We start from the raw sequence: 27,982 nt of genomic DNA, 5'->3' as shown, positions 1-27,982 counted from the left end.
GCAGCAAGAAGCGAGTGTGAGACTGATATTAGGCGGTCTGTTTTGACGCCCCTCTTCCACACAGCCTTGCCGACCCCCCCGGCATCCCCCCCCTCCCTGGGAAAACAGGGACAACAAATTAGCCTTTTTTTCTCTGCGGGACCCGGGGAGGAGGACACTTGGACAGCCCTCAGACTGTCCGCCTGGAGTTCCCATGCACCCCTCTTGCCCCTTCCCCTTTCAGAAAGCGAGGAAGCAGTCATTGTGCCAGCACCTGTCTCTGAGGAAATTGGTAAAAGTGATGGCTTTGTTAGCCATTGCCATGGCAACCAGGAGAAAAGAGCAGGGTCCAGCTCGCAAGAATTGGGGAAGAGATTGGAAGGGGGCCGGGGCTGGAGGTGGCGGGGGGTCAGGGGGCTTGACAATGAAGTAGCAGTTGCATCGCTTTTGGCTGGGATGGATCTATAGGAGGATGTGGTGACTTGCTGTGTACCCACGTGTTGGCAAGGGGCAGTGCGTGTGTTCATTCAATCCCATAATAAGGCCATGTCCACACAAACAAGGCTATGATTTCCTCCACGTGCAAGCCGGGTGGGACAAATTACCGATATGACAAATGTTCTCACGTTGAGCCAAAACGTCCTACGTCGCAATTTGGTCAATTTCATCTTTCTTGACAAATTTATTTGCATCCATTACAATAGGATGTAAATCCTATTGTAATCCTCACATTGGGTGGTGTTTTTTTTTTTTTTTTTTTGTTTTTTTACAAATGATATTGACCAATCTAGTGTTTTGCTATGTGAAATGAATGGCCCATTTCCCAAATCAACCATTTTCTTTTTGGGTGCGGGGTTATAGTGCCGCCTGTTGTTGCTTTGGCACACATTTGCAATTTAACCGTTTTTTTTTTTTTTAATACACAAAATGGATAAATGGACACAGACTATGTCAACATCACTTGCGATTTGTAACTGCGCTACCATCTTCATCTCAGTAGGTGACAATAGCGCGATGGGACCCTAAATAGCTTGAAGGTCACAAAGGTCACCTCGCATCAAGTCCTCTGATGCGAGGCACTTTTAAAAATCAAGCAGCAGGTGGTGTGGTGGAAAAAATGGATTCCCAAACTAAATGCATCATTTTACGCTGAATCATCCGCTTCATGAAGTTGTCACCTCAAACGTCTTAATGACATCTTTATCACAAAATGACAATATAGCGTGAAGTGTATTACTATATATGACATTACATTTGAAACAGACTTCACATTTCAATTCAAACGTCTATTCTGGATGACAGATTCTAGTTGACTTTTTTTTTTCTGACTTGAGTTCCAAGACCGTTTAAAGGACATGGTCATGACCTCCCAGTTCCAGGAGATGGCGCTCTTTCCCTGGGTCTTCTGCCTTTTTCTTTTTACTGTAAAGCTAGACCTTTGTGTTAAGGATTAAAAGATTTTTAACAAAGGGTCTAGACTAGAGGCATAAGTCATCATTCAAGTCCATTTGGTCTAATTTAGGCAAAATTATAGGTAGCACAAACTCAACTATCCTTTTATGAACACCCTTAAAGTATTTCTAAATTATAGCCGAGTTCTCTATGTCTCTGCGCAGCCATAGGATGTAAGGGAAAAAAAAGACTCTTTTCATCTTCCTTTTTGTGATTTCCTTCACACGGGAGGTTTGTGGCTATGTTTGAAGATGTGGTTGATGGCGAGTCTGCTACTGCGCCGCAAAACATTCTGATGTCATTATTTTTTTTAGATGAAAGTATTAGGGAATCCCAATACAAATGATTCAGTGTGCAAAGAATGAGGCGTTGCTACTTTTCTGCCTCTGATCTTATGATGACAAAACTGAAGGAGCTTCAAAATACTTCCTGACACCAATGACTACTTTCCTCTCAGCAGACTTGTTACTTATTGTACGAGCACAAAAATCCATTTTGAGTTGCGACTAGGTGAGGATTTTTTTTTTTTCCAAAGAAAATTAATTCATAGCTGCCACAAGGTGAATTTGTGACAAGCAAACTGTGAATGGACAAGAATTGATTGCATCACAAAATATTCACAAGCCAAAAATAAAGCATTGATGGAGACAATCAAACTGAAGCTGAGTTGAAGGGTCTGAAGATTTGCTGACATCATGCTTTTAGATGTCTTTCCAGGCACAATTTCCACAAAAATGTTGACTTGACTCCAAAGCGGCGCAGCCTCTCCCCCCTGACCCCCCCCCCCCCCCTGACCCCCTGACCCCCCCCCCCCACCACACCCCCACCACACCCCACCCTCCGGGTTCTCGAACGAAGGATAAAATTTGATGGGCAGCAGTGAAAATAGTTGGCTCTGTGTCGCTGCATCTGAATGTGCATCTGTCTCTCTTTCCAGACAGAATGTCATAATATTGCCACATGGGAACCCGAGAGAACACCAGCGGGTTACAAAGCCTTCTAAAAGTGTCTTCACTCAGCTGTGATTTATCTCCTCTTCTACCTTTCCTGAAAGCAAATACTAACACAGTGTGTTCTTCCTGATGCAGAAAGCACTAAAACAAAAAGCTGCCTTCATTACAAATTAGTGTATTTCAAAATAGATTCTAACGAGCCATTTTGATACTGTACTTTCCTCCCTCTGTCTTGAAGAAACTCCAAGGTGTGTGTGTTTTGAGTGGGAAGCCATGGGTGTGAGCCAATGTATATACATTTAGTAGATACACAGGGACATTTAAAGCTAGAGTGTATACATACGTACTCTTAAAGTCAGGCTCAAGTCTTTTTTTATTGAAAAATATTATTGTTGGAGAAGCGAGCGTAGTCATTTCCATGTATTTGAATGGAACCCATCATTAGGTCACGCTGGTGGGAGGGGTGGCAAAAATCAACACCAACTTTCTATCAAGTTGAAGACAGTGCCATTCATGTTTGAGTCTTTTTTTTAACATGCCAAAACTCAAATGTTTGTGATATGTTCCTTTTCCATTGCTTCCATTTTTCCAACAGATGCTGTTCACTAAAGTCAAACGGTGCATGCAAAGGGCCTTCGAATCGGTCCGACCAAATTCCAGGAATGTCCCGGCTAGTTCTGCCCAAACCATATCGGCGTCATACACGATGGAGCGTGAACTTATGTTCATGCTTATTCTGGTTATGAGAATATTAGTTTGTGCGGCAGCATCATCATACATGATGGCACGCTTACTCTCATTAGCTTAACGTTACACTGCAATAAGGGACAGAATACAAACGGTGAAGCAACAAATGCAGACAGACAATATAACAGTGCTCACTGCTGCATCGTTTGGATCCTCCATACGGGAAATCTACGGGGAGCTGAAACCTCTGAATGAACAGTGGCTCTCTTTTACACTGTCTGCGGATGGCGAGCGAGCACATAGAGCAGCGCCATGACAATTCACTTGCTGCACTATGACAAAAAACTGTCAAGACTCTATGCTCCCTATAAAGTATTTTATTAGGAGTGATGTTTTTTGGGTCATCACTGAATGCTTTTCTACAATGTGTGCAATTTAAGACGTCTTAGTAGTAAGCGAGTAAACATGTCACTGTTGCTTATGCGCTTCAACTCAATTCCTTCGACACACTGATTTTCAAACACATAAATAAAGGTACTCACAGTTTGATTGTGCCAGGGCACCTGCCCAAAAACATCCACTTCCAGGTTCTGACACAGGCCTGGCTTCCCCATCTTTCCTGTGTGTGGAGAGAAAGAACCAATTAAAAAGAGGGACGGAAAAAAAAATGTCAAGGTCTGGTAACAGATGTCGACTCGAAACATTTTGCAGATGTTTTTAAAGAATTGCTGTTGATCCAATTTGTTTTCCCCTTGTGAAAATCTTCAGTTTGATACGCAAGTGACAATAAGGCTTTCAAAGTCACGACCTTTCAAATGAACACAACTCAAAGAAAAGGAATGTGCTTTTACACAAAAGAAAAGTGTGTTAGTGCTTTTGGCCATGAGCGCTATGAAACATCTTTATCTTTAGATTTTATGTGCGTGTGTTGATGTCTGACATTCAATTTTAAACGGGCCTTTTTTGGTTTCCGCGGCAGCCGCGTTTAGCCACATAAGGCTGGCAAACGCAAACTAGATGCACATAACACGTACATGCAAATGTGTGAGGCCGCATTTGAACGTGTTGGTAAAGTCAAACCTCACACAACACACACACACACGCACACTAGTCCGAATGTCGCCTCTGCTCTGCACTCTGTCTGGGTGGTCCGTGCTGAATATGTTTATGATCCAAAGTGAGGTAATCCAACTGGCTTGTTTCGCTGAATTGAGAATGATTTACAGGATGCTGCAGCAGAGGAGGAGGCCCGAGGAAATCTTAAGGCTCCATTTCAAGTCATTCTGGGTCCAGACAAGCACACATGCACTCCCCCCGCTACTATTTCTCAATGCAATGTGTTTTCCTATTTCTGTCTGGTGCTTGGACAGCCGTTTTGAACTGACAAATTAGCTGCACTTTGACAGCAGGCACAAAGCTCTTTTCCCAGTCATGGAAAAAAGAAATCTTCATTATCATATCAATCATGTCTTTCATTTCCAATAGCGTTGACAGGAGCTGCAGCCTCTCCCAACTGACTTAAGAGCTACATGCTAGATTGGTCGCCAGTCAATCACTGGGCAGTTAAAGAGACAAACAACCAGCCACATTCAAATTATCAGTGGACAAGAGACTATAAAGTTGTAATTTTCAAGAATAATGTTGTATTACATATGTTGCTTTTTTGGGCCACATATAATAATGTGTCGAGCCAAATTTGGCCCACGGGCCTTGAGTTTAGGACATGATTTACGGGTCCAACTTGATTTATAAGTTAATGAAACATGACACAAAATGTAGACATTGTCAAAGCAGAAAACATTTTGATAGAATAGTGAATAACACGTCCGTTTTTCAGGGCTGGAAGACAATAACGTTATTCTCTAAATTGCAGATGACTTTGATCTCTCCCCCACCCCTCTATAACTGTGTTGATGTTTTCTGACATTGCTGGAGTATAGTTTATGTGTACTGTTTTCTCTGTCTTCTACTTTGGACCAAGCAGTCAAGCTCATCTCCTAGCCACATTCCCCAAGCTCAATTTGCTGTTACGTCTCTCTCAGCTATGTGAAATGGGAGTTGTCAACCTTGAAGTCAGAAGGAGTTGTTGAGTGGCTTGTGGCTGCTAATCTGTTCTCACCACTTTGTATTACTGTGAATAAAATAGGGGGAAAGAAAATTCCATAACAGTGAAGTAACCAAAGTAAATCAGATAAAAGGTTTGATATTTTACTACTGCTACTATTAATAATAATAATAATAATAATAATAATAATAATAATAATAATAATAATAATAATAATAATAATAACAACATTAGCTCTAAATTTGTATGAATTATTTCATATTATTAATCTATTACTTTTTGATACACACAAAAGCTTAGACCTATGTTGTTTAAAATTAAACAAAATACAGTATTACGCCACTGTACAGCAAAGCACTGTTCGTTTACAATTGCGTAGCGTTTTTTTTTTTGGGAGGAACTATCTTGTCGCTGGGATAGTTTCCTAGTCGAACTTGTTACAGTTGAACCACTGTTATAGCAACATACCGCACAAGTTGTGCTTTTTGTCTCCTTCTGATCTTATAGCGGTCCGTTAACTCTCTCCGAGGGGAGTTCATTTGAAATTTTAAGGTAATTCGGTGTCGAATCTCAACGCTTCGTCACCCGCCGACTAAGCAGCAGTCTTTAGATTTATGCTAGGTGCTAACAGTTAGCCGAGTGTTAACAACTCTTTGACAGCAGCCCTTTCAGTTTACATGTGTCGACCGGCCGCGATTCAGGAGTCGCTGAGAGGTAAACTTTTCATTTCGTCTCATTCAACTGCTGTTTGTGTCCTAAGCATTCTGTCAGGACTTTTGATTAATTCACTTTTCAACCGGGCTGGGGTGACATGATATCCTCATGAATCGACTGTAAAGGTTTCACCGTCTATTCATGCAATTCATCATTCACCTGTCACTTCTCTTTACCTCTTGTGTACTGTTCCTTTCACCACACGATGGTTTTATACACACAAACATTTGAAATGCGGTAGTGTCACTGTTATACTAACATTCTCCACATGGACAGCCACCTTGCACCTGAAGGCTCTCACGAGGGAATGATGAACTTTGGGTAAAATGCCCCCCTTGGTAGGTAACACTGGCTGCGTTTATAGTGGAGTATGTGGTTAACCCGTCTGTCTCACAGTTGATGTCCTTTGTTGTGCTGTTTTACTTAGTCGTGGTAGCAATAACAACAACAAAAAAACAATCATGCACAGGTGTTAATGTGATTGAAATAAGTTGGTCCCTCTTGCAGTCAGTCATCCGTACCAGACAATATGGAGCTGCAGGCGGTGATGATGGCGGCCGGTGGGGGCTCGCGGATGACCGACCTGACGTACAGCACCCCCAAAGCGATGCTTCCAGTTGGCAACAGGCCCCTGATATGGTACCCTTTAAACCTGCTGGAGAGAGTCGGCTTTGACGGTGAGCATTGGAGCTTTCCATTGTACGTGCGCCTGTTTTTTCATGCTTTTTTTCTTACTAATGTATATACTATTGTGGCTCTGTCAGTTGTACACATTATTAATTAACCATGCTTTGATGATACAATATTTTATAACAAAAAAGCCTCATTGTATTTCCTGCTAAGTAACACACTACAAATGCATTCTAAGCATTAATATAAAGCGGGATATATATATATATATATATATATATATATATATATATATATATAAAAAAAACCCTTTTCCTCACCCTCCGTGGGTGGTCTCTTTTTCCCTTCAAGCTTGGGTCCTCTACCAGAGGCCTGGGAGCTTGAGGGTTCTACGCAGTATCTTTGCTGTTCCTAGTACTGCACTTTTCTGGACTGAGATGTCAGATGTTTTTCCTGGGATCTGTTTCAGCCACTCCTCCAGTTTGGGGGTTACTGCCCCTAGTGCTCCAATGACCACAGGTACCACTGAAGTCTTAACTCTCCAGGTCTTCTCCAGCTCTTCTCTGAGCCCTTGATATTTCTCAAGTTTCTCATGTTCCTTTTTCCTAATGTTACCATCATTTGGGATGGCTATGTCAACCACAACGGCTTTCCTCTGCTCTTTGTCCACCACCACAATGTCCGGTTGGTTCGCCATTACCATTCTGTCTGTCTGGATCTGGAAGTCCCAGAGGATCTTGGCTTGGTCATTCTCTACCACCTTTGGAGGTGTTTCCCACTTGGATCTTGGGACTTCCAGTCCATACTCTGCACAGATGTTCCTGTACACTATTCCAGCTACTTGGTTATGGCGCTCCATGTATGCTTTACCTGCCAGAATCTTACACCCTGCAGTTATGTGCTGGATTGTCTCAGGACCTTCTTTGCACAATCTACACCTGGGGTCTTGTCTGGTGTGGTAGATTTGGGCCTCTATTGCTCTGGTGCTCAAGGCCTGTTCTTGTGCAGCCAGGATCAGTGCCTCTGTGCTGTCCTTCAGACCAGCTCTTTCTAGCCATTGGTAGGATTTCTGGATATCAGCTACTTCAGCTATGTTACGGTGGTACATCCCATGTAGGGGCTTGTCCTCCCATGATGGTCCCTCCAGCACCTCATCTTCCTTTGATGCCCATTGTCTGAGACATTCACTGAGCACGTCATCCGTTGGGGCCTTATCCCTGATGTACTTATGGATCTTGGATGTTTCATCTTGGATCGTGGCTCTCACGCTCGCTAGTCCTCGGCCTCCTTCTTTACGGCTAGTGTACAGTCTCAGGGTGCTGGACTTGGGATGGAACCCTCCATGCATGGTTAGGAGCTTCCGTGTCTTGATATCTGTGGTCTGTATATCTTCCTTTGGCCACCGTATGATTCCTGCAGGGTACCTGATTACTGGTAGGGCGTAGCTGTTAATGGCTAGGGACTTGTTCTTGCCATTGAGCTGACTTCTTAGGACTTGCCTTACTCGATGGAGGTATTTGGCTGTGGCTGCTTTCCTTGTTTCCTCGTCAAGGTTGCCATTTGCCTGTGGAATTCCAAGGTATTTGTAGCTGTCCTCAATGTCTGCTATTGTTCCTTCTGGGAGTGAGACCCCCTCTGTGTGGATTACCTTTCCTCTTTTAGTCACCATGCGGCCACATTTCTCAAGTCCGAATGACATTCCGATGTCAGAGCTGTAGATCCTGGTAGTGTGGATCAGGGAGTCAATGTCCCGCTCGTTCTTAGCGTACAGCTTTATGTCATCCATGTAGAGGAGGTGGCTGATGGTGGCCCCATATGTCACATATGTCACTTATGTCATGTCATATCAGTAAGTGACATATATATATATATATATATATATATATATACACACCGTATTTTCCGGACTATAAGTCGCTCCGGAGTATAAGTCGCACCAGCCATAAAATGCCCCAAAAAGTGAAAAAAACATATATAAGTCGCTCCGGAGTATAAGTCGCATTTTGGGGGCAATTTAGGTATGCTAACGTGACAAACACAAACAAAGAGCTGAGAACGGGGCTGACGTAACATATAGAGTGATTAAGGACAACTATTACATGAAGGACAACAAACAATGAATAAATAAGAGTGTTGAATAAATGATAAATAAACAAATAATAATAAATAATAATAATAAATATAAGAGGACCAAAAATGGAGCAAGTGTACATACAGCAGACAGTGGACTTGGATATGGTGCTTTAAAGTGTTAATTGGTTTATTTGATGTTTTCTCTATTTTTTACGTTTTGAATATGTTCAAGATAAAGATATAAAAGCATGTGAAGTGATCAACTATACTAAAAATAACATGGGAAGTGGTCAACTATACTTATAAGTGATGTCTTAATGATCAAGTAAAAATTTGTGAAAAAAAACCATATAAGTCGCTCCTGAGTATAAGTCGCCCCCCCACCCAAACTATGAAAAAAAACGCGACTTATAGTCCGGAAATTACGGTGTGTGTATGTGTATATATATATATATATATATATATATATATATATATATATATATATATATATATATATATATATATATATGCGCGCGCGCTAATATCACGCTGTTTTTCTGGACGTTCAGCCCTTCATCAGCCATTGTCAGGTGTGTGTGCGCATCTTGACTCCACTTACACTGCAGTGTTTTGGCCCGGTGTGCTGCAACTTGCTGTCAGTCCAGAAACATTTGACTTATAAAGGGATTTGTTGCAGTGTGCTGTTCTTGCCAGTAAACAGGGCTGCTCATTGTAAAAAAAGCCTGTTGCTCCTCACTGCCCTTAATAAAACTCCATTTCAGATATAATCACCATGTGTGGCCAGCACTTTTTTTACTGTGTAGCCAGGTAGCCAAAGGCCTGCAATTTACTTTTACTAGGCTGACACAGCATGTGAGCGAATGCATTACACAAACCATTTTCTACGTACAGATAAGGCAGCAATTCTTAGATGTGTTAAAGAGGTCTGCTCATGTTATTATCCACTTAAAGTCAAGTTTAATTTGGGCGCTTGAAATGCACCATAATCTAGTGGACATCTAATGCGACGTTAGGAATAGTTCTTCTTATTAAACCCAGACTTGCTGCAGCCATGAATTGCTTGAAGATTTGTTCTTTGCTTTGTCGTCAGAGGTGATTGTGATCACCACCAAGGAGGTCCAGAAGATGATGAGCACAGACCTTAAACTGAAGATGGACGTGAAGTTGAAACTGGACTTTGTTTGCATCCCGGAAGACGAAGACATGGGCACGGCCGACGCTCTCCGACACATCCAGCCCAAGATCAAGGTGTCGTGCACGCAAACATTTAAACAATTGTCATGTATGTGATAGAATGGCTTACGTTAAGTTTGACGTTAAACTGAAACTGATGACATTTCATGAAACTAATGATTGCATAATCAGGTAAGTGCCACTTATCAGAACTCAAAATGCTAATCTGCGTAGCCAACAAAAGCCAAAGCATTTGCTTATGTTGCACCAAGCCACTACAAGCTAAATTAGCTAGCGAAGCTACTGGGCATGATTGAGTTGCGCCCTCTGCTGGTTGCTTCCAAGAATTGACAACCACTCATTTTTCCTGCCAAGATAGTATTTTGTTTACACAGCCTAATCCCATTGATACAAATGTTAGATCAATCAAATTGTGTATGACTGACAAATGTACGATGCAATACTCTGCACACAGCTGTGTCTAAGGATGCGTTTTGACAGGTTGAATGCCCCCCCCCCTCCGGCACTTGTATGAAATCACAGAGATTCTTATTATTCCCTTTTGCCCAAGAGCTCTTTATTTAACGTCCGTTGTAACGGCACGCAAGCGCACTCCAATGGGGCAAGTTCCCTCACGCTCCCGTTGAGGATATTGGAGTCCGTAATCCTTTGAGCAGACAGCTAGATTAGAGGCATTGAGTTACACACACTCTCACACTGGAGGGTGGTGACTGAGGGACCATTACCATGGCCTGCCAAATCCCAGCAGCGGAATCAATCAAACTGTCAGTCTAGAGCAGGGGTGGGCAAACTTTTTGACTGGCGGGTCGAATTTGGTTCTAAATTTTGGTCAGGGGGCCGAACCAGGAGCAGATGGATGTAGTATTTGTGTGACGTAATAGAAATGACATGTAAAGGTCATTGCATAAAAGGTTTGTGCTTTTTTTAGTAGGTAGTAAAGCATGGATATTCAAAAAAAGCTTTTTGAAAACAAATGCACTTATTAACAGCATTAAAAATATATTTCACCAAAAAACTACTATCAGTGATTCTCATTAAGTATGACACTGTTATTATGAATAATAGTTTCCATCACTTCAGTGCCCGCAGGTCAGATTAATGAAAGATGTTTATCTTATGAGATCACATCAAACGGCAAACATTCCGACCAAATATATCATCTTGAATAATCGGTGAAAGCATACATCCAAATAAAGTACCGTATTTTCCGGACTATAAGTCGCTCCGGAGTATAAGTCGCACCAGCCATAAAATGCCCCAAAAAGTGAAAAAAACATATATAAGTCGCTCCGGAGTATAAGTCGCACTTTGGGGGGCAATTTATTCGACAAAATCCCACACCAAAAACAGTCATGAACGAGCAACAACAGGCTAAACAATAGCAACAACAGGCTAAACGATAGGTATGCTAACGTGACAAATACAAACAAAGAGCTGAGAACGGGCCTGACGTAACATATAGAGTGATTAAGGACAACTATTACATGAATAACATGTTTATAAAACCATCGGTGTCACTCCAATTCATTAAATAGCAACAACAGGCTAAACGATAGGTATGCTAACGTGACAAACACAAACAAAGAGCTGAGAATGGGCCAAATAATAATAAATAATAATAATAAATATAAGGAGCAAAAATAGAGCAAGTGTACATACAGCAGACAGTGGACTTGGATATGGTGCTTTAAAGTGTTAATTGCTTTATTTGATGTTTTCTCTATTTTTTATGTTTTGAATATGTTCAAGATAAAGATATAAAAGCATGTGAAGTGATCAACTATACTAAAAATAACATGGGAAGTGGTCAACTATACTTGTAAGTAAGTGGACTTAATGCTCAAGTAAAAATTTGTGAAATAAAACATATATAAGTCGCTCCTGAGTATAAGTCGCCCCCCCACCCAAACTATGAAAAAAAGCGCGACTTATAGTCCGGAAATTACGGTAATCAAAACGGCAACACGGTGAGGGGTATCTGAAAATCAGAGCAGAGTTTTAACTCACAAACACCTGGTAACAGAGGTGAGGAAACGGGAAACACTTCCTTAAAGTAAGCCTTAAGAACTTTACAGGTTAAGATTAGTCACAAACAGGTGGTGCATCAATGTCCTTGAGCATCCTGCATTGTTTGAAAATGAGAATGGTCGCTAGTTTCAATCCCTGCTATTTGTACAAATCATATTCCAAATGACGCTTTTTTACAACAAACTTGAGAGCCTCCCCTTCATTTTCAGTGGGAACAGTGTTGTTGGTCTCCCTTTTTTTGCTAGTGCGTCATAGTCTGGAGTAAAATTTGTTGTGGCAATTCTCAGGAGATATCCGAGGTGTTGGTCCGTTTACCTAGATCTGTGACTGGTTGATGTTGATGTTCATGTGGCTGAACGTCACGTCGCATACGTCGAGCCAAATTGTCCACTCTTTTTTAAACACTCGGCACTCAGTGTCCACCTTGCTTTTCCTTCGGCGACTCATTTTAATGGAAGGATTCCAGGGGAAGGTTTGTGGGTGGCTTTAGCGTAAAACTGTATCTGAAAGCTCAGCGCGCGAATTACAAGAATGCTGTCGTCACAGCCCACACTCGAAATTCGGCACTGATGGAAATAGAGCGCGGAGTGCGCCGGGTCCGTACTACTTAGTACGTACACGCACTTGCCAGTGTGCACCGAGCTTTCTGACACGGCTTCCGGGAGTAAATGCGCGGGCGGGCGCTTCCCCATCTATTGGGTAAACATACTAATTGCAGGGAAAATTACCCCAAAAAAAGTTCAATAATACAATTTATTCAGGTTTGGCGGGCCGGATTAAACGGCCTCGTGGGCCGGATGTGGCCCGCGGGCCGTAGTTTGCCCATGTCTGGTCTAGAGCATGAATACAGAATAGACACACACGCCCATCTCTTTGTACTAACAACCTTCTATGAGGGTGTGTTACCGATCAAACAAAATACTTAGAATTCCGTCCGCACTTTCAGGGACCAGAGAGTTTCTGTTCCCTGAAAAGGGAGATTACAAGCAGCATATTTTATTTTGTCTAGCGAAGGCGCACAAAGATGGATGCCTACGCCTGATTGTTGCCTACGGCTTTCCCGTTAAGCCCAATGAGTGAAAAGTGTACTTAGCGTGCGCTTTTTCTTTTTGTTTTGTTTTGTATGTTCAAAGCCTCATGGACATTTTTATGGCCACTCACTTTTAATCACTTGGCAGACCTGAGTGAGTATCCAGGCTGACTCAGCTTCTGGTCTGCAAATGTTTGTCGACATTCGAGCCACATGACAAAAGGTGAAGAGAGAGAGATTGGGGTGAGATGGAGAACCAACGCTTCTTAAAAGAAGTTCCGTTTGGAATTCATAGTCGTTTCCTATGCCAATGAATGGCAAAGTTAGATCACATTAACAACAGAGTTGTCACAACTAGGTAGAAAACAAAATGTGAACACAAAATTCATGTTGTCCTCCTGTTATCCATGCAAATGGTGGCATTTTGTCAGCGAGACTACCACCACCACCACCACCAGAATCCAGGGCCAACAGCTTGCAATTTATGTCCTGTAAGAGAGGAAGCTTGAGAAATAAAAGACAGTGTGACTCCATGTGTGGTATGCGTGCGTGCGTGCGTGTGGTCCTGACCTGTCCAGAGATCCTGGCTGTTGAAAGGCCAGTGTGTCTCTGTCTTCCCAGCTGACTCCACTCCGCCGTCGCCTGCGAGTGTCCATGTGTGTGTTCCGTCGTGTTTACCGGCCTTCCCGCGCACGCGTGTGTGTGTGTGCGTGCTGGCGTGCGTGTTAAGACAGAGTGGAGACTTGAAAGTTCTCCGGGTCACCGCGTCGGTAGATCTCCTGCAGACGCCTCGCAATGGTAGCTTGCTGTCGCCAATTCCAGACCAGGCTGGGCTATAAGATGCCAGCAGGTCAACTACATGACCCTTGAACTCATTCATATACTCCCCTCACTGACACGTGTGCGACTTTTGATGGAATGATCGTCCTATTGCATTGCTAGTACTGTCCATGTTCAAGCTACGAGCCCCTATTTCTTTTTTTGTTTTTTTTGTTTTTGAAAGCCACAAACGTGCTTCAGATACGCAGATGCTTCCATTGTAGCGGTATCTCTGTCAATAAGGCGCTGGGTACTAATGGTAGGATTAGTCCTCATGCTGACAGCCCGCATGACTGAGTAGACAAATGGCTGCTGTGAACAGAGGCGCAAGTCAAAACGCATACATGCGTACCTGCGCATATACGTACACCTGACGTAAGCACCAATACCGCTTGCACTCCCGTGTTGTGTAAGTGATATCTAAATGGAGTTCACAAGCGTCGGCCGGATTGATGCTTCTTAGGTTTAGTGCATTGCCCAGTACCTGAGATACAATCGTCAAAAATCCCCTTTCCTCCTAATCAAGCTTGTCTTACTTTACGTGAACTGTGGAATACGCACGACGTTCCGTGCGGTGAGTCGTCATCAAAAAAGCACAGCCAAAGCCCTGATCTCGTCTTTGTGTCTTTCTGATTTGCCTCCTCAGACCGATATCTTGGTGTTGAGTTGCGACGTGATAACAGACGTGGCGCTTCATGAGGTGGTGGATCTGTTCAGAGCCCACGATGCAACTTTTGCTATGCTGATGAGCAAAGCCCATGAATTCACAGAGACCGTTCCAGGCCAAAAGGGAAAGAAGAAAGCAGGTCGATTAAAAACACATTTCCACATGATATGTTTTGTCAATTTGGCTGATAGCTGAAATGTCTTTTTATTTGTTCCTCTACAGCTGAGCAGCGAGATTTTGTAGGCGTGGACCAATCAGGCAAGAGGGTCTTGTTTATGGCCAACGAGGTGGATTTGGAGGACGGGCTATCCATTAGGAAGTCCATTTTGAACAAGTAAGCTAATTGAGCTGAATTTTAATATTGGAATGTCCATTGATGAAGAAGTGAACTCCTCCAGTGTGTGCAGTGTGAACGTGGAGCGCCCTACACACACACACACACACACACACACACACACACACACACACACACACACACACACACACACACACACACACACACACACTCAACGTTACAACATTGCACTTCGTTAGTGGAGCAGATGTTTTGGTTCTGATCAGGGTTTCCGTAGCTGGTGTGTGGGATATTTGTTACAGGAAGGGAACGTGAGGTAGGTTTTCATTTCCTGGTCCTAAAATGCACGTACGCGCGAGAGCAGCGTTTTGGGAGCTCGTAAATACTTCACGGAGCCCAAGCCACTGTAAATTCTGGAAAATGAGAGCGGGCTCCAGAGCAGCTGCTTACAAGCATCCTTGCACAGAAAACGTTTCAGTCTAGGTCCTCCCTCCCTCCCTCTCTCACACACACACGCATGCATGCATGTAAATTTAGCTCGTTACACAAAAAAAATGTTTTCGAACCACACGTTAATGCATCCAAGACAACATGGTGCTGGAATGAGCATTCTTTGGTGATGTTATCAAGATGTCTGTGAGTCCGCAGCAAAATATTTCTGACTTCCAAGCCTCTATTTAGCAAGATATGAAACAATGACACAAGCAAACCATAAAAAGTGAACAGTACAAAGTGTTTCGATGTCAGGAAATCAGGAATGTCAGGGACTCATTTCCGGAGTTTGGGATTTCTACAAGCCACTGGTGGCTAGTTTATTGGTCGCCGGACTGTTTTACACATCAGTTTCCCTCGAGCCCCTTGCTTGTCCCATCAAAAGCATATACAGATTTGTTTTCTTTTTTTTCTTCCGTCTTTGGTGTGCTGACTGAAAGTTTGTCCACCATTTGTAGTGTTTATTGCCGCTAAATACCATGGATTGCTGATTGAGGGCTTCTACGTAGATATTGTATATAGTTGTACTCCTTAGAAGAAAACGACGGAATCTTAAAGGGCCTGTAAAGTGGATTTGGAGATTTGTTTCCAAATACACATTTGAAGATAATTGCTGAAAACGTGAAAAGATTGAGCGACTTCATCTGGCACCATTGCGACAATGCGTTAGCCAGCTAGCTAGCTAGCTAGCTAGCTATGCCCACACCTTAAAAATGCTAATTCTCTTTTGATAGTACGCTCGCACAGCCAGTTGGCCACTTTACAGCACTTGGCCATCATTGGCCACGAGTGAACGTACGTCAAGGAGGAAATTCGGAAGAGCTAGCCAAAAGAGAATTTGAAATGTTGACGGCCGGCATGTGGTCAGGAGCTTTGCACTAGCTTTGGCCGCTATGGAGAAAGCGGTGCGGAAAACCCACGCCATGACCTGCTGGGATATATTCCAGCCACGGAGGCTTTCAGTGGCTTTATTTTCAAGTGCTGTAGTCATTTGTCAGCCTAAGAAAGACAAAGTAGCATCCACATCTGTCGTGATGTTTTGTTGACAGTTGAGCACAGTGTGGTGTCAGTGCACTCAACAGAAACGCCCTCGGCATTTCAGACATGACAAAAGAGCTTGATTTATGATTTGCAAGCTTTATTGTGTATCCTTTTTTTTTTTTAATCATCCAGTCATTCCCTCATCTTATTCTCATGAGCGTAACTCATGTTTAAGCGGGCCGGTTGGGAGTTCAGCTGTTGAGTTGATGTTTGTGAGTATCACGGCATCATCGCGGTGACCTTGAAAGATTTTGAAAGAGGAAGCTTGTTTCCATCTGTTTCCAATATGATTGCACCAAAACATCAACTCACTGGCTGGATCCGCCAACAAAGTGCCTTCGTGCAATACCTACGTTTATCTGTATCCTGTCAAGTGACTTATGTTATCTGTAATGCGTCTTGAAATTTGATTTGGGCTATATTCCTTTTTGTGTATTGAACTCAATATTTTCCATTCAAGTAAAGACTGAAATAGGATGATTTACGAGGCTCGATTGCTCAAATCTCCGTCAGCCCGGCTGCCATTTGTTCTTTTTCTCACTTGGCCCTGAACCTTTTATCCATGTTGATTTCATTACGTTACACAGGCAGAGATGGAGCTCACTTTCCGGATCACGCCGATGCCAGACTATCCTTGTTCCACCAGCAGTGGACCATGTGTGGGTTTAAGCTGTGTCAGATATGAGACTCAAAATTAAATGTATTAGACTATCTCGGCATTAGGGGAATCACAGGCGTTTTGATTTGGCAGGCTAGAACCAAATATCCCAAATAAGCCTCTTGGCTCAGATGAGGAAACCTGACTAACGAGGGTATTAGCAATCTGCCACGGTTCGACTCACTGTGCAATTCTGCTTCCAACTAAACTACACGTCGTACTGCGTGTAAGCAAAAGAGCAAGTTGTGGCCATTCTGTCCTGCTCAGGATTTGCAAAAACACATTTGCCATTCATCCAAGAATTGTCATGCTTGCCTGTTGAGGGATGAAATACCCGCTTAAAATACATGCTTGCTAAATTGTCCATTTAAGACATCTTTTTTTTGGGAGCTTTGCGATCTACTGGAAGAGCTGCAAGAAGAAGTGTCAGAAAAGGTCCCCAACTAAGCTCCACTTGTAATGGTGGTTCCCACAGACTAAATCTTTCCCTCTGTTGTGTTTCCCATGATCACACAAAGCAACACGCGCAGTTTGATGGATGGCATTTGCTTGTAAAATACGTGTGACCGAGTCATGAGTCACTTGTCAGACTGCTCGGAGGATTTGTTTGAACATTTCACTGGACAAGATATGATCAAGTTGTTCAACTTCCTCACTGATGATATTCCCTCAGAATGATTGAGACTGTTGCCCAAGAACAACATTAAAAGATGATGACTCTATTACAAAATGTCTTATCAACCCCCACCTGGATTCCTCGAATATAATGCCCCCTACGTGTGAGATCCTTTTTAAAAAGTATTGAACGGTGGTGCTTCTATTTTAGTGCAATAATACCGAGGATAAAAAATGACACAAAAATGAAAGCTTATGCTCATCCTTTGTGTGACTGTACGTAATTATCAGTCATTCTAAACTTTTGTCATCATTAGTAATAATGCTCGGATCAAGACAACCAGTTAGGCTTGCGGACATGGCGCATCAGTCATTTTAAAGTGTCGGGACTTGCCAGACATTCTTTGGTTCTGTTTTGGAAATGAAAATCAAGGTTTTCGTGTCAAAGCTCCACTGTGAACAGCCAACCGCCTGCTTTTCGTTTTGTCAAAGCTGCATGATTGTTGTGTGGTAATGAGACACAGTCCTTTCAAATCAATAGCTTCCAACCAAAAAAAGAGTCCAAATAACTAACGACAGCGTGTCTCGGAAAATGTTTAGCAGAGGTCTTTGGGTATTACGTAGTAAAAGTTTGGCGTCGTCTGTTTTAGGGAGAGGCCACACCCTGTCTTCTTTTTTTTTTTAAACGATCTAATTAGCGAACGGGTGGCGGAAGAGGAGGATACGTACGGCATAAAAGAGGGTGAGGGTGGATTTGTTTTATTGAAGTCTGAAGGATGACTTGCTTTTCTTTGGCTCTCGCTTCATAAATGTCAAGGTGTGCTTGTATGTATGCAACCCACCGCCATAAAGCTGCCCCTGCCCCTGCCCGGCCGGCCCCCAATCCCGCACAATCTCAAACAATCAATGATGACCAACCCAAATGCTTACCGGTGTTCTCTCTCCAGACATCCGAGGATGCTCATCAAAACTGGCCTTCTAGACGCTCACCTTTACTGCATGAAAAAAGCAGTGGTGGACTTTCTGAACGACAACAAGTGAGTTCCCAGTGTAACTTTGAATTTTCCTCCCTACCCTAGCTAGTTGAACTCTAGCAAACGCTGTCCAGACTCGGTCGGGCATCGGCCGCTTTAATCTGTACCAAATGTTGACGAGGGTTACATAGCGTGCGAGGCTTTGAAAGGTCCTGTTAGCGTGGTGGTGTTAATTTGTTTTACAAGGTGTCAGTGAGACAGGCTGTAAGGCCTTTATCCTATGAAGTGGAGCGCTGTCTGTCACCTGGCCGCCCAACGCTCCACAGCAGTGCTCAAATTTGGCCTCCGTCCTGCAAATATGAAGTGAAATTGAACCGCTTTGGTATCAGGTGCGAAGGATGACAACGGAAAGTGGCCAAAGCTACAACGTCTTTGAGCTTTCCTGATTCTTTCTGGGTCTTGCTCAAATTCCATCATCACTATTCACTTTGGTAAAAATAATACCGGCCATGGACGGACGGACGGACAGACGGGTGGGTGGGTAGCTGAGAAATAAGTCAACTGCTTGTAGTCTGAGCAAACATGGAATTCATCCTTTGACTGCTTGGCCAAAAGACACAAGTGCAATGAAACTCCAGCTGCCAAAGACTTTTTTGCACCAGCTTGATGAAACAAAATCCATTCCAACACTAATCTCACGTGGCCAAGTCATTTGAATGAAGCAATCATTTGCCAGCTTTCACATCTTTATTCGCACTTGTCTTATTCATCATATTGTTATTTGAGCTCCTCGTTCTCCCTTTCTCCTCTTCCGCGTTCCTCCTCCCTTCCCTCCAGAAGACACGGACGGCGGACACAGTAACTGTTGTTTTTCTCCTGTCATTCACATGGAAATTCTAATCTCCCCCTTTCAAAGAAAGTACGGGGGAGAAAAGAAAGGGCGTTGCAAAGTGTTGGATAGAAACACTCCAGCACAGCAGCAGCGCTGCTGCACATAGAAAATGAAAAAAAAGTAGGTATATATTTTTAGAAAAATGCTGCAAGGCAGCTATTCAATTAAAAAATGCAAACACTCTAAAGTTGAACGATTGCATTAAAGATGATCAAACATGGCAGTAATGTTGTCAGCAAACATATTTAAAGTTCACTTGACTTCATTTCACACTCACACACACAAAAAAAATCCTACTCGCTAATCTTTCCACAACTTGATCATCTTAAGCGTGGTAAAATAACCACATTCCCGCTTTAGGTTATGACTAAACTAGCGCTCCTCCTTCTCCTCAATCCTCTTGATTGCAGATCCATTTCATCCATCCGTGGCGAGCTTGTGCCATATTTGGTGCGCAAGCAGTTTTCCAAAGCGAGGAGCAGTCCAAAAGTTAAAGATGACAGTGATGAGCAGAGCCAGACGAAGAGTGACAACTCGACAAACAATGGTTAGCATCACACCACTGCATTTGCTCTGGGCTCAATTTATTCTCGTGTTTATAGTTCCCACTGATATGACATTTTGGTGGCGGATGCGCTCCACGGCTTCTCTCCTCGCAGAGCTCCTGATCTCATCACGCGACGATGGCCTCCTCCAGCTGGCCCAGGAGCGCTCCTGCTGGAACGACCATCACGGGGACATGAGCGAGGCGTACCACGGCGGCAAGCTCCGTTGCTACGTGCACATCATGGAGCAGGGCCTCTGCTACCGCGTCAACACGCTCGCCGCCTACATCGAGGCCAACCGCCTGGTTAGTTGTGTTTCACGTGGTGCTAATGAATCATTCCGCTCATTTATTTTCTTTCTTTCTTTCTCTTTCTGGTTCTTATGCAAGGTTCCCAAGCTTTTGTTTGAAGAAGCAGCAGTCCACCCTTCTGCCGTCATTTCGGAGCGATGTCAGGTTTGTGTCATCGGTGGTTTCGACATCTTGTCTGGTCAATTGAGCTTGCGCTAATTGTCCTCAGATGGTCAGATGATCTCAGAGTTTATATTGGACTTTGATGAGGATCACACGTGGACTGCTGCGTTTGGCGACTATGAGTAATGTCTCTGCGCACTGTCATCTGCTCAGATGGGATCCGACAGCATGATTGGGGCTCTGTGTCAGATCGCAGATAAGACTTCCATAAAGAGGTCCACCGTCGGAAGCTCCACCGCAATTAAGGAGAAAGTCCGAGTGACCAACTCTATCATCATGCACGGGGTTACCATAGAAGAAGGGTGAGAACACACACACACACACACACACACACACACACACACACACCGGCTTTGAAGTGAGCTCACAAATACACACCGAGAAAGAATTCTTCTCTCCCGGCATGTTTATGCTTTAGGTCCTAATTGCAACCCTAAATGGTCGTGCAAGATTAAGTTGGTACACGCTCACTTTGCTTACTAATGATTTCAATTTTTTTTCCCTTGCCAAGATACTGTCAACACTCAAAACTTTTCCACGTGTGGCTTCTTAATGCCCCTGAATCAAACACTCCTGCTCGCCCTTTCTAAGGTTCTGATTATAAATGCATACCGGCGTCAAGATGTTGAGAATCGGGTCAAGTTTATTCTTGTAACATGACCTGTTTTTTACCTTTAAGCATTCTGACCTATACCATTTTGATTTGTTTTCTTTAACAACACAACTTTTTTCACAATTCGCAATTTGCAATCACCCATTTTGCATACAAATGCTAAATATCTTCAGATCCCATCCAGCTATTATTAGAGTCAGCTATTAGGTCTTTCTTTTACGAGAATTGCACCTTTTTCTGGTATTCTCATAACATGATGACATCATTTTTGCAACGATGCAATATTAGGACTTGTGCCTATTTTCCCCTCATCATTTTGAGACATTTCCCCCCCCACCAAAATGGAACTTTTTTTCAAATCCGAGATGTGCAAATGGTGGCTGCTGGTGTGCGTTGTGTGATGCTATGTAAATGGGTGGTGTCACAGGTTTTGTTTTCCATCCTCCCTCCATGGGGTGGAACAAGGCGCACCGGGCTCATAATGTGCCGATTGGTGTGCGACCAGCCAGAGGCCGGCTCCAAACAAACAGCGAGCTGCTCAAGTGAAGCACACAACATCCCAATATCTCATTCGATCGCTAATTTACTTGGCCACACCAGGATTCCCACTGCTTACGGAATTTGCAGAACACTACGTATGAACCCTTGTTGCTCCACACAGTAAAATCCTGCGCCATTTAGGAAATGAGGGAGTGGAAGTCTGCACGGGGTTACCATAGAAGAAGGGTGAGAACACACACACACACATACACACACACACACACACCGGCTTTGAAGTGAGCTCACAAATACACACCGAGAAAGAATTCTTCTCTCCCGGCATGTTTATGCTTTAGGTCCTAATTGCAACCCTAAATGGTCGTGCAAGATTAAGTTGGTACACGCTCACTTTGCTTACTAATGATTTCAATTTTTTTTCTGGTATTCTCATAACATGATGACATCATTTTTGCAACGATGCAATATTAGGACTTGTGCCTATTTTCCCCTCATCATTTTGAGACATTCCCCCCCCCACCAAAATGGAACATTTTTTCAAATCCGAGATTTGCAAATGGTGGCTGCTGGTGTGCGTTGTGTGATGCTATGTAAATGGGTGGTGTCACAGGTTTTGTTGATCCACACAGTAAACTCCTGCGCCATTTAGGAAATGAGGGAGTGGAAGTCTGCCGAGCACATCTGAAAAACATGTTGGCTTTGGAGATAGGAGCTTTATATATAGATATATATATACATAGATATATATATTTGTTATTAACAAGATTATTATTTCGGTCAAATAATTGAACTGTTACATTGGACGGGCTCTTTTTTGGCCCCCCACAAAGTTTCGCTTCAATAGTTTTTGCCTAATCTCAATCGTAAACAACCGAGCCCGACAAACCCTTCTTTGCCGAGGAATCCAAATCATGTGTGATGCTGCACATATTTCACCCGTGTCATCATGACCCCAAGTCACTCATTGGTGCAGCTGCAACAAGAAATCGCTTGTGCTTCAAGAAGCAGAAGCCACTGTTGAATTAACATGTAGAGCTGAGATTCATCTTGGCCCGGACTAGAGACGACCTTCATAATGCACTTGTTCAAAAGCTCTGCTTCTTTTCTTACTCGCTCCTTTCTCTAGAGCGAGTCCTCGACGCCATCTCGAGGACACCGGCCGGCGCGGGGACCCTCATCATGGCCACGTAGGCGCCCACACAAAGGCATGAAAGAGCGAGAGAGTTGCCAAAGAAAGTGGGCAAAGCAAGGAGAGAAAATTGCAATTCTTTCTTTTCTTTCCATAAGAAGGAAGGAGAAAGAAAGAAAGAAAGAAAGAAAGAAAGAAAGAAAGAAAGAAAGAAAGAAAGAAAGAAAGAAAGAAAGAAAGAAAGAAAGAAAGAAAGAAAGAAAGAAAGCCAGTATGAGCGGATTAGCAGACCCCGGCCATGTCGACGAAACCCCTCGCATTTCTGCTTTCTTTGTTTGGAGCTGACCAGAGCTTGTTGACAAAGCGCTGCATGTTTGGGAAGGGGGATAGTAGGGGTCAACTTTACGGGAGGGGGTAAAACAGGAGGTGGGGGTTTATGGCTCTGTGTGTGTGTGTGTGTGTGCGTGTGCGTGTGCGTGTGTGTGAGAGAGAGAGACAGAGACAGAGGATGGGGTGGTCATGACAAGGAGGAGCCCTGGTGTTAGTAATTAGTGGTGTTTCAGCTTTGAAACTTCTTTGGTGGTCTCTCGCTAATGTTACAAAACTGGGATTCTTGTAATCTCCCATCACCAACTACCACCACCGCCATGGCAGTCGCTTAAACACACACACACACGCCGTCTTCCACTCTTTCCTGGCTTAACCACCTGAATAAAACGGGCCAATACAAACCTGTCTGTTTGGGAGCTACAGAGGGCCAAGTGTGTGTGCGTCACTGGCCGGGCAAGACCAACATGTGTTCACCACCGGTCTCCCCAAGCTACTGAAGCACGCACACGTTCTCCATCCCACACATTTCACACACACACACACACACACACACACACACACATACACACAGCCTCCATGTTCAGCCAGCACAAGACTGTCTGTGTGTCCGCTCCAAAAAATGTTATGGCTATGGTTTGGCTGAAGGGGAACAGTTGGCAGCGCCAGCTCAGGTGGGAGTTACAAGCCAATGTCCTAAGACCCGCTCACGCATGTGCCCATCCTTGTTGTTCTTTAATCTAAATGCTAATGTCACGTCATCGGGCCCAGTGGGGATGCTGGATATTTCAGAGCAGGTGAACGGCGCGAACAGGCCTGACGTGCCCGGCGTGGCACGACATCAGTGGCGGGCGGGCAGCCGGCCGGGCGGGTGGCTGGGCGGCCGGCCGGTGCCGGTTGGAAAGCTGTGGTCGCACTGGGCTGCTCCCAGTGTGAATGCTCATAACTGTGCGTATGCGGGCGTTTTTGAGGAATTAACAAGCGTAGATCGTACATGGGCGCCTTGAAAGACTAAATGGGTACATCATGTTTTTAACTTAACAGTAAAGCCTTTTGACTCTGGAATTTGGGGTGCTGCTTTTATCAGCTATTGAATATTCTTTCACTCTGGGCGTTCTGAACTGCTCTTTCCACGTCAGTGTTGTATCGAGTAGAATAATGCTGCTCATTGTAATGTAGCTCATCGCGGACATTTTTAAAATATAATCTACTTTCATTCATTTCAATGTCAAAAGAAGATTGGCGATTTGGTGAAAAACTCATCGTGGTTCAAATGCTGTTTTACAGGTGCAACATCCAGGGCAGCGTGATCTGCAACAATGCCGTCATTGGCCGAGGCTCGGACCTCAAATACTGCCTGGTGGGAAGTGCACAACGGATCGAACCCGCAGGTGGGCAAAGCTGCTTTTTTTTTTTTTTTTTTTTTAAATCGTTCATACAACATATTCAGATTTTTTTTTCTTCAATCAAAAATAATCATTGCCTTGATATTTGATATCGTAAAAGAAAATGCATCAATGTTCCCATCCATCAAAAATACTTAGTCAACAGTGCAAAAATACCACAAAACGTTTCCTCACCTAAGTAAAATGTATGTGTGGTAAATGTGCCAATGAATTTTTTTTTTTTTTTTCTCCATATGGTCAAGCAATTGTATTTTTTTTCTTTTCGTTTCCTTAATCCTCTTGTAGCCAAAGCTATATGGGAGTGTTTGTGCATGAGTGTCAGCGAATGTGTGTGTGTGTGGGTGTGTGTGTGTGTGTGCGCGTGTGTGCGCGTGTGTGTGCGTGTGTGCGTGTGCGTGTGTGTGTGTGTGTGTGTGTGTGTGTGTGTGTGTGTGTGTGTGCGTGTGCGTGTGTGTCACATTGATGGAGAGGTTATAAAGCAGGGCCAGAAGAGGACCACCCGGAATTCAACAGCAGCGCCCTCCAGCCACGTCCAGCACACACATGCACGTTGAGAGAAAGAGATGCACGCTCGGGCCGCTGCGCCACCTAATTGCGAGAACAATAGAAAAACAGCGCTTTGACTCTTGCTTTAGTTTTTGCCTTCTTGTAAGTGAAATCTATTTTTGACAGTCTACAATGCAGTCATTATGGCAGAGTTGAATTTGAGTCTCATTGTTTTGGACATCATTGTGCTATAAAGATAGGCAGGTTCCTCTTTGGGCTTTTTTTTTTTGTTTGTTTTTAGGGAGATTCTGCAGTGTAGCAAATCAGATGGTGTTTTTTGGCAGAGGTGCAACTACTGGCAAAGCACGCAGTTGCTGACATGATATTATCCCATGCTGGAAACCTGCTTGCGTAATCGTAGCGCGTAAGCCAGGCAGCCAAAGTTCTGTCAGACAAAGACAAAGCTTCATCTTTTGTCTCTTTAATGGCCCGAATAGCAGTTTAGTTGATGAAATATTTGTTTTGCCTGCACCAAGACGGCTACAGCGGTGTAAATCGAATCATTTTACACTCCTTTCCTGAAAGTCAGCAAAAAAATTCAAAAACGTCACACTAGGCTTGCAAATTTGGTTCAGGAAAATTGGAATTACAGAGGGGGGTAACACGTTTATGTGTGGAAGGTAAGGAGGATTTACAGTTAAAAAAACGGATTCGTAGAGAGTAAAAAGGAAGAACAAATTGATCATATTCAAAGGAAGCTAGATGCTGGAATATATATCATGAAATAAAAAGGGACGGTAGGAAAGAAGAATAGATGACAGATAATGTCGCATATGATATTTATTAACGTGATCAAAAAAAAAACAAAAAAAAGCAACGTAGGCTGCTGAAGACGTTACATGATCAGTACTCCTCAAGCTGTGAGGAGAGAAGGACCACCCAGACTGTCCGCCACACAAACACACATGCACACGCACACGCACACTGCTGTCAGGTGTTGATATTAGAGCATACACACACACACTGTACCTTTGTGCTGTGTGCTTTGAAATGGCACACAAACACTGGATGTGTTTTTGCCTGTAATGTCCATCGGTGAGCCGTCAAACTGACTTGACCGCCGCGTATGGCATGTCACTGTGGGCTCATCCACCTGCACTGTGGTGCGGAAAAAACATTTCGGTCTGATTGAGTTCGGATTGGTAAATACAGCGGTGAGCCAACTTTCACCAGATACGGCAGCCATTTTTTTTTTGTCATCATTACTTTGCGTGATGCTGCCTTTATACCTACAGCGGTGAGCCAACTTTCTCCAGATACGGCGGCCATTGTTTTTTGTCATCATTACTTTCCGTGATGCTGCCGTTATAGCTACAGCGGTTCATCTCACTTTCAACTCTATATTTCCTCTCAACACAAAACTGGACCAAACGGCGTCTCTTATGTCGACAGACAAAAGCGGAGGCGCTCAGACGTCAGGTTACCTCAGTATTTAGGTTAGGGGCAAGTCACAGCAATAAATCCAGCAGCCTTGGTCTCGCTGTCCCACGCCCCATTTGTCTTCCCATCCACACAGCTGAGGAAAAACCCGTTTGCAAAGAGATTCCTTCACACTAGAAGGCACTTGGCGTGAATGGAACATTATTCTCCTTCAGCGTTTTCTTTGGATGGCTCCAGATGTCGGAGGGCTCGGGCGGAGGCGTGCGTGGCGGGCGGGCGGCTGAAGGCAGACGTACTTTCAGGCATCATCTGTTTCCTTTGTGAGGTTCAGGTAGCAGGCAGCATGAGCTAAGTCTGGCCACGCCGCATCTGCTTCTGGAGCTGGTTTATCTCGGCGGAATTTAAAAGCATCGGAAACTACGAATTAGGCTTGAAGGCAAAAAAAAAAAACAATCTCCCGTCATTTTAGGATTGGCTTCAGTATTTCTTCTTTTGTCCTTCATGTGTGTGATGTTTATACTAATGCAGGTTGTAAACTAATGAACTTATTGTTATTATATTAGGTTGGAATGAACTCTAATGAATTCTGAATGCAATTTACATGGCAAAGGTGTTTTTCCAGAATATTGCAAAAGAAGGCCACCTCTTTTTTTTCCCCTTCCGGTTTGACAGTTGTCATTTTGTGTTTTGTGTCTCTAGCTGAGCGGACCAATGAGGTCATTGTTGGCACAGACCAGCTGATGGAGATCTAAGTGACCTCACCTGACCGTCACAATCCGGAAACCGCTGACACACTTTACACTCTTTGTAAGTTGTGTTTCAATAAAAAGTCAAATCCACTCAACTCCTTCTTTTCACATGGTGCTTTTATTATTACTGCGCTTTCCTAATCGCCGTACTCGATGATTGAGTTCCGCTGATAGGAGTGTGGCGCACTCCTCCCTCTTTGTGTTCCCAGTGTGTGTGTGTGTGTGTGTGTGTGTGTGTGTGTGTGTGTGTGTGTGTGTGTGTGTGTGTGTGTGTGTGTGTGTGTGTGTGTGTGTGTGCGTGCGTGCGTGCGTGCGTGCGTGCGTGCGTGCGTGCGTGCGTGCGTGCGTGCGTGCGTGCGTGCGTGCGTGCGTGCGTGCGTGCGTGCGTGTGTGTGCGCGTGCTTGACGTTGCACGCTGTGCAGCTGTGAAAACCAGAGATGTCGAGCAAAAGCGGTGGGAGTGGTGACCACAATGGAGTGGGGGGTTCCGTTTATTTGTACACAAAAATGGTGTATGTGTCACTTCTGGACCACCCAACATGATCCTGTATCAGTTAACAGCAACACTCCGCCCTCACACGCACACACACACACACACACGCACACACACACACACACACACACACTCCTCGGAAGCGTACTCACAGCCGACGCCTTTCTTCTTTCTTTTCTTCCCCCAACCTCATCTTTTTCCCCTTTTGGTGTGACAAGATTTATTGCATCCCTTCGACAGAGCATTTCTTAAATTACAGGTTGGAAGTTCTTTAGAGACGACGCGTACAGAGTCGTCTGTGTGGAAGCTTTGTGTTTGCGTGTGATGTAGGATGGCTTCGCTTTCCTTTTGTGTCTGAGTATTAAAAAAAAAAAAAAAAAACAGGATGATTTTTGATGTGTCAGTAGCGGTCGGAGGAAAGCCTCACTGATGAGAGAGCATAAAACACTTACATGAAATTGACTTTGAAAGGCCCCCTCCGATGTCGCTGTACAGTCTCGTCGGTAGCCAGCCCGTCATGTGGTTGGGAAGAACCTCACAAACCGCGCAATGCTTTTCATAT

The 27,982-nt window shown here is 43.8% G+C and overlaps 1 protein-coding gene across 2 annotated transcripts; it reads left to right on the top strand.

Annotated features, from left to right (window-relative positions):
- Positions 1-5,547: 5,547 nt before the first annotated feature.
- eif2b3 (eukaryotic translation initiation factor 2B, subunit 3 gamma) lies at positions 5,548-27,022 on the top strand. Of its 2 annotated transcripts, XM_049746936.1 has the most exons (12): positions 5,550-5,850; positions 6,358-6,527; positions 9,647-9,804; positions 14,274-14,433; positions 14,517-14,628; positions 18,343-18,432; positions 19,672-19,808; positions 19,921-20,111; positions 20,196-20,261; positions 20,433-20,581; positions 24,134-24,237; positions 26,878-27,022. In XM_049746936.1, the coding sequence occupies exons 2-12, from the start codon at positions 6,380-6,382 to the stop codon at positions 26,928-26,930; spliced, it is 1,368 nt and encodes a 455-aa protein (XP_049602893.1). In that variant the 5' UTR covers positions 5,550-5,850; positions 6,358-6,379; the 3' UTR covers positions 26,931-27,022. The 2 variants fall into 2 exon arrangements, with proteins under 2 accessions (XP_049602894.1, XP_049602893.1); XM_049746937.1 differs by lacking the exon at positions 18,343-18,432 and having other exon boundaries at positions 5,548-5,850.
- The last annotated feature ends 960 nt before the right edge of the window (positions 27,023-27,982 follow it).

This window comes from Syngnathus scovelli, chromosome 17 (assembly GCF_024217435.2).
Source record: "Syngnathus scovelli strain Florida chromosome 17, RoL_Ssco_1.2, whole genome shotgun sequence".
NCBI lineage: Eukaryota > Metazoa > Chordata > Actinopteri > Syngnathiformes > Syngnathidae > Syngnathus > Syngnathus scovelli.
This window is presented reverse-complemented; position numbering and strand designations above follow the sequence as displayed.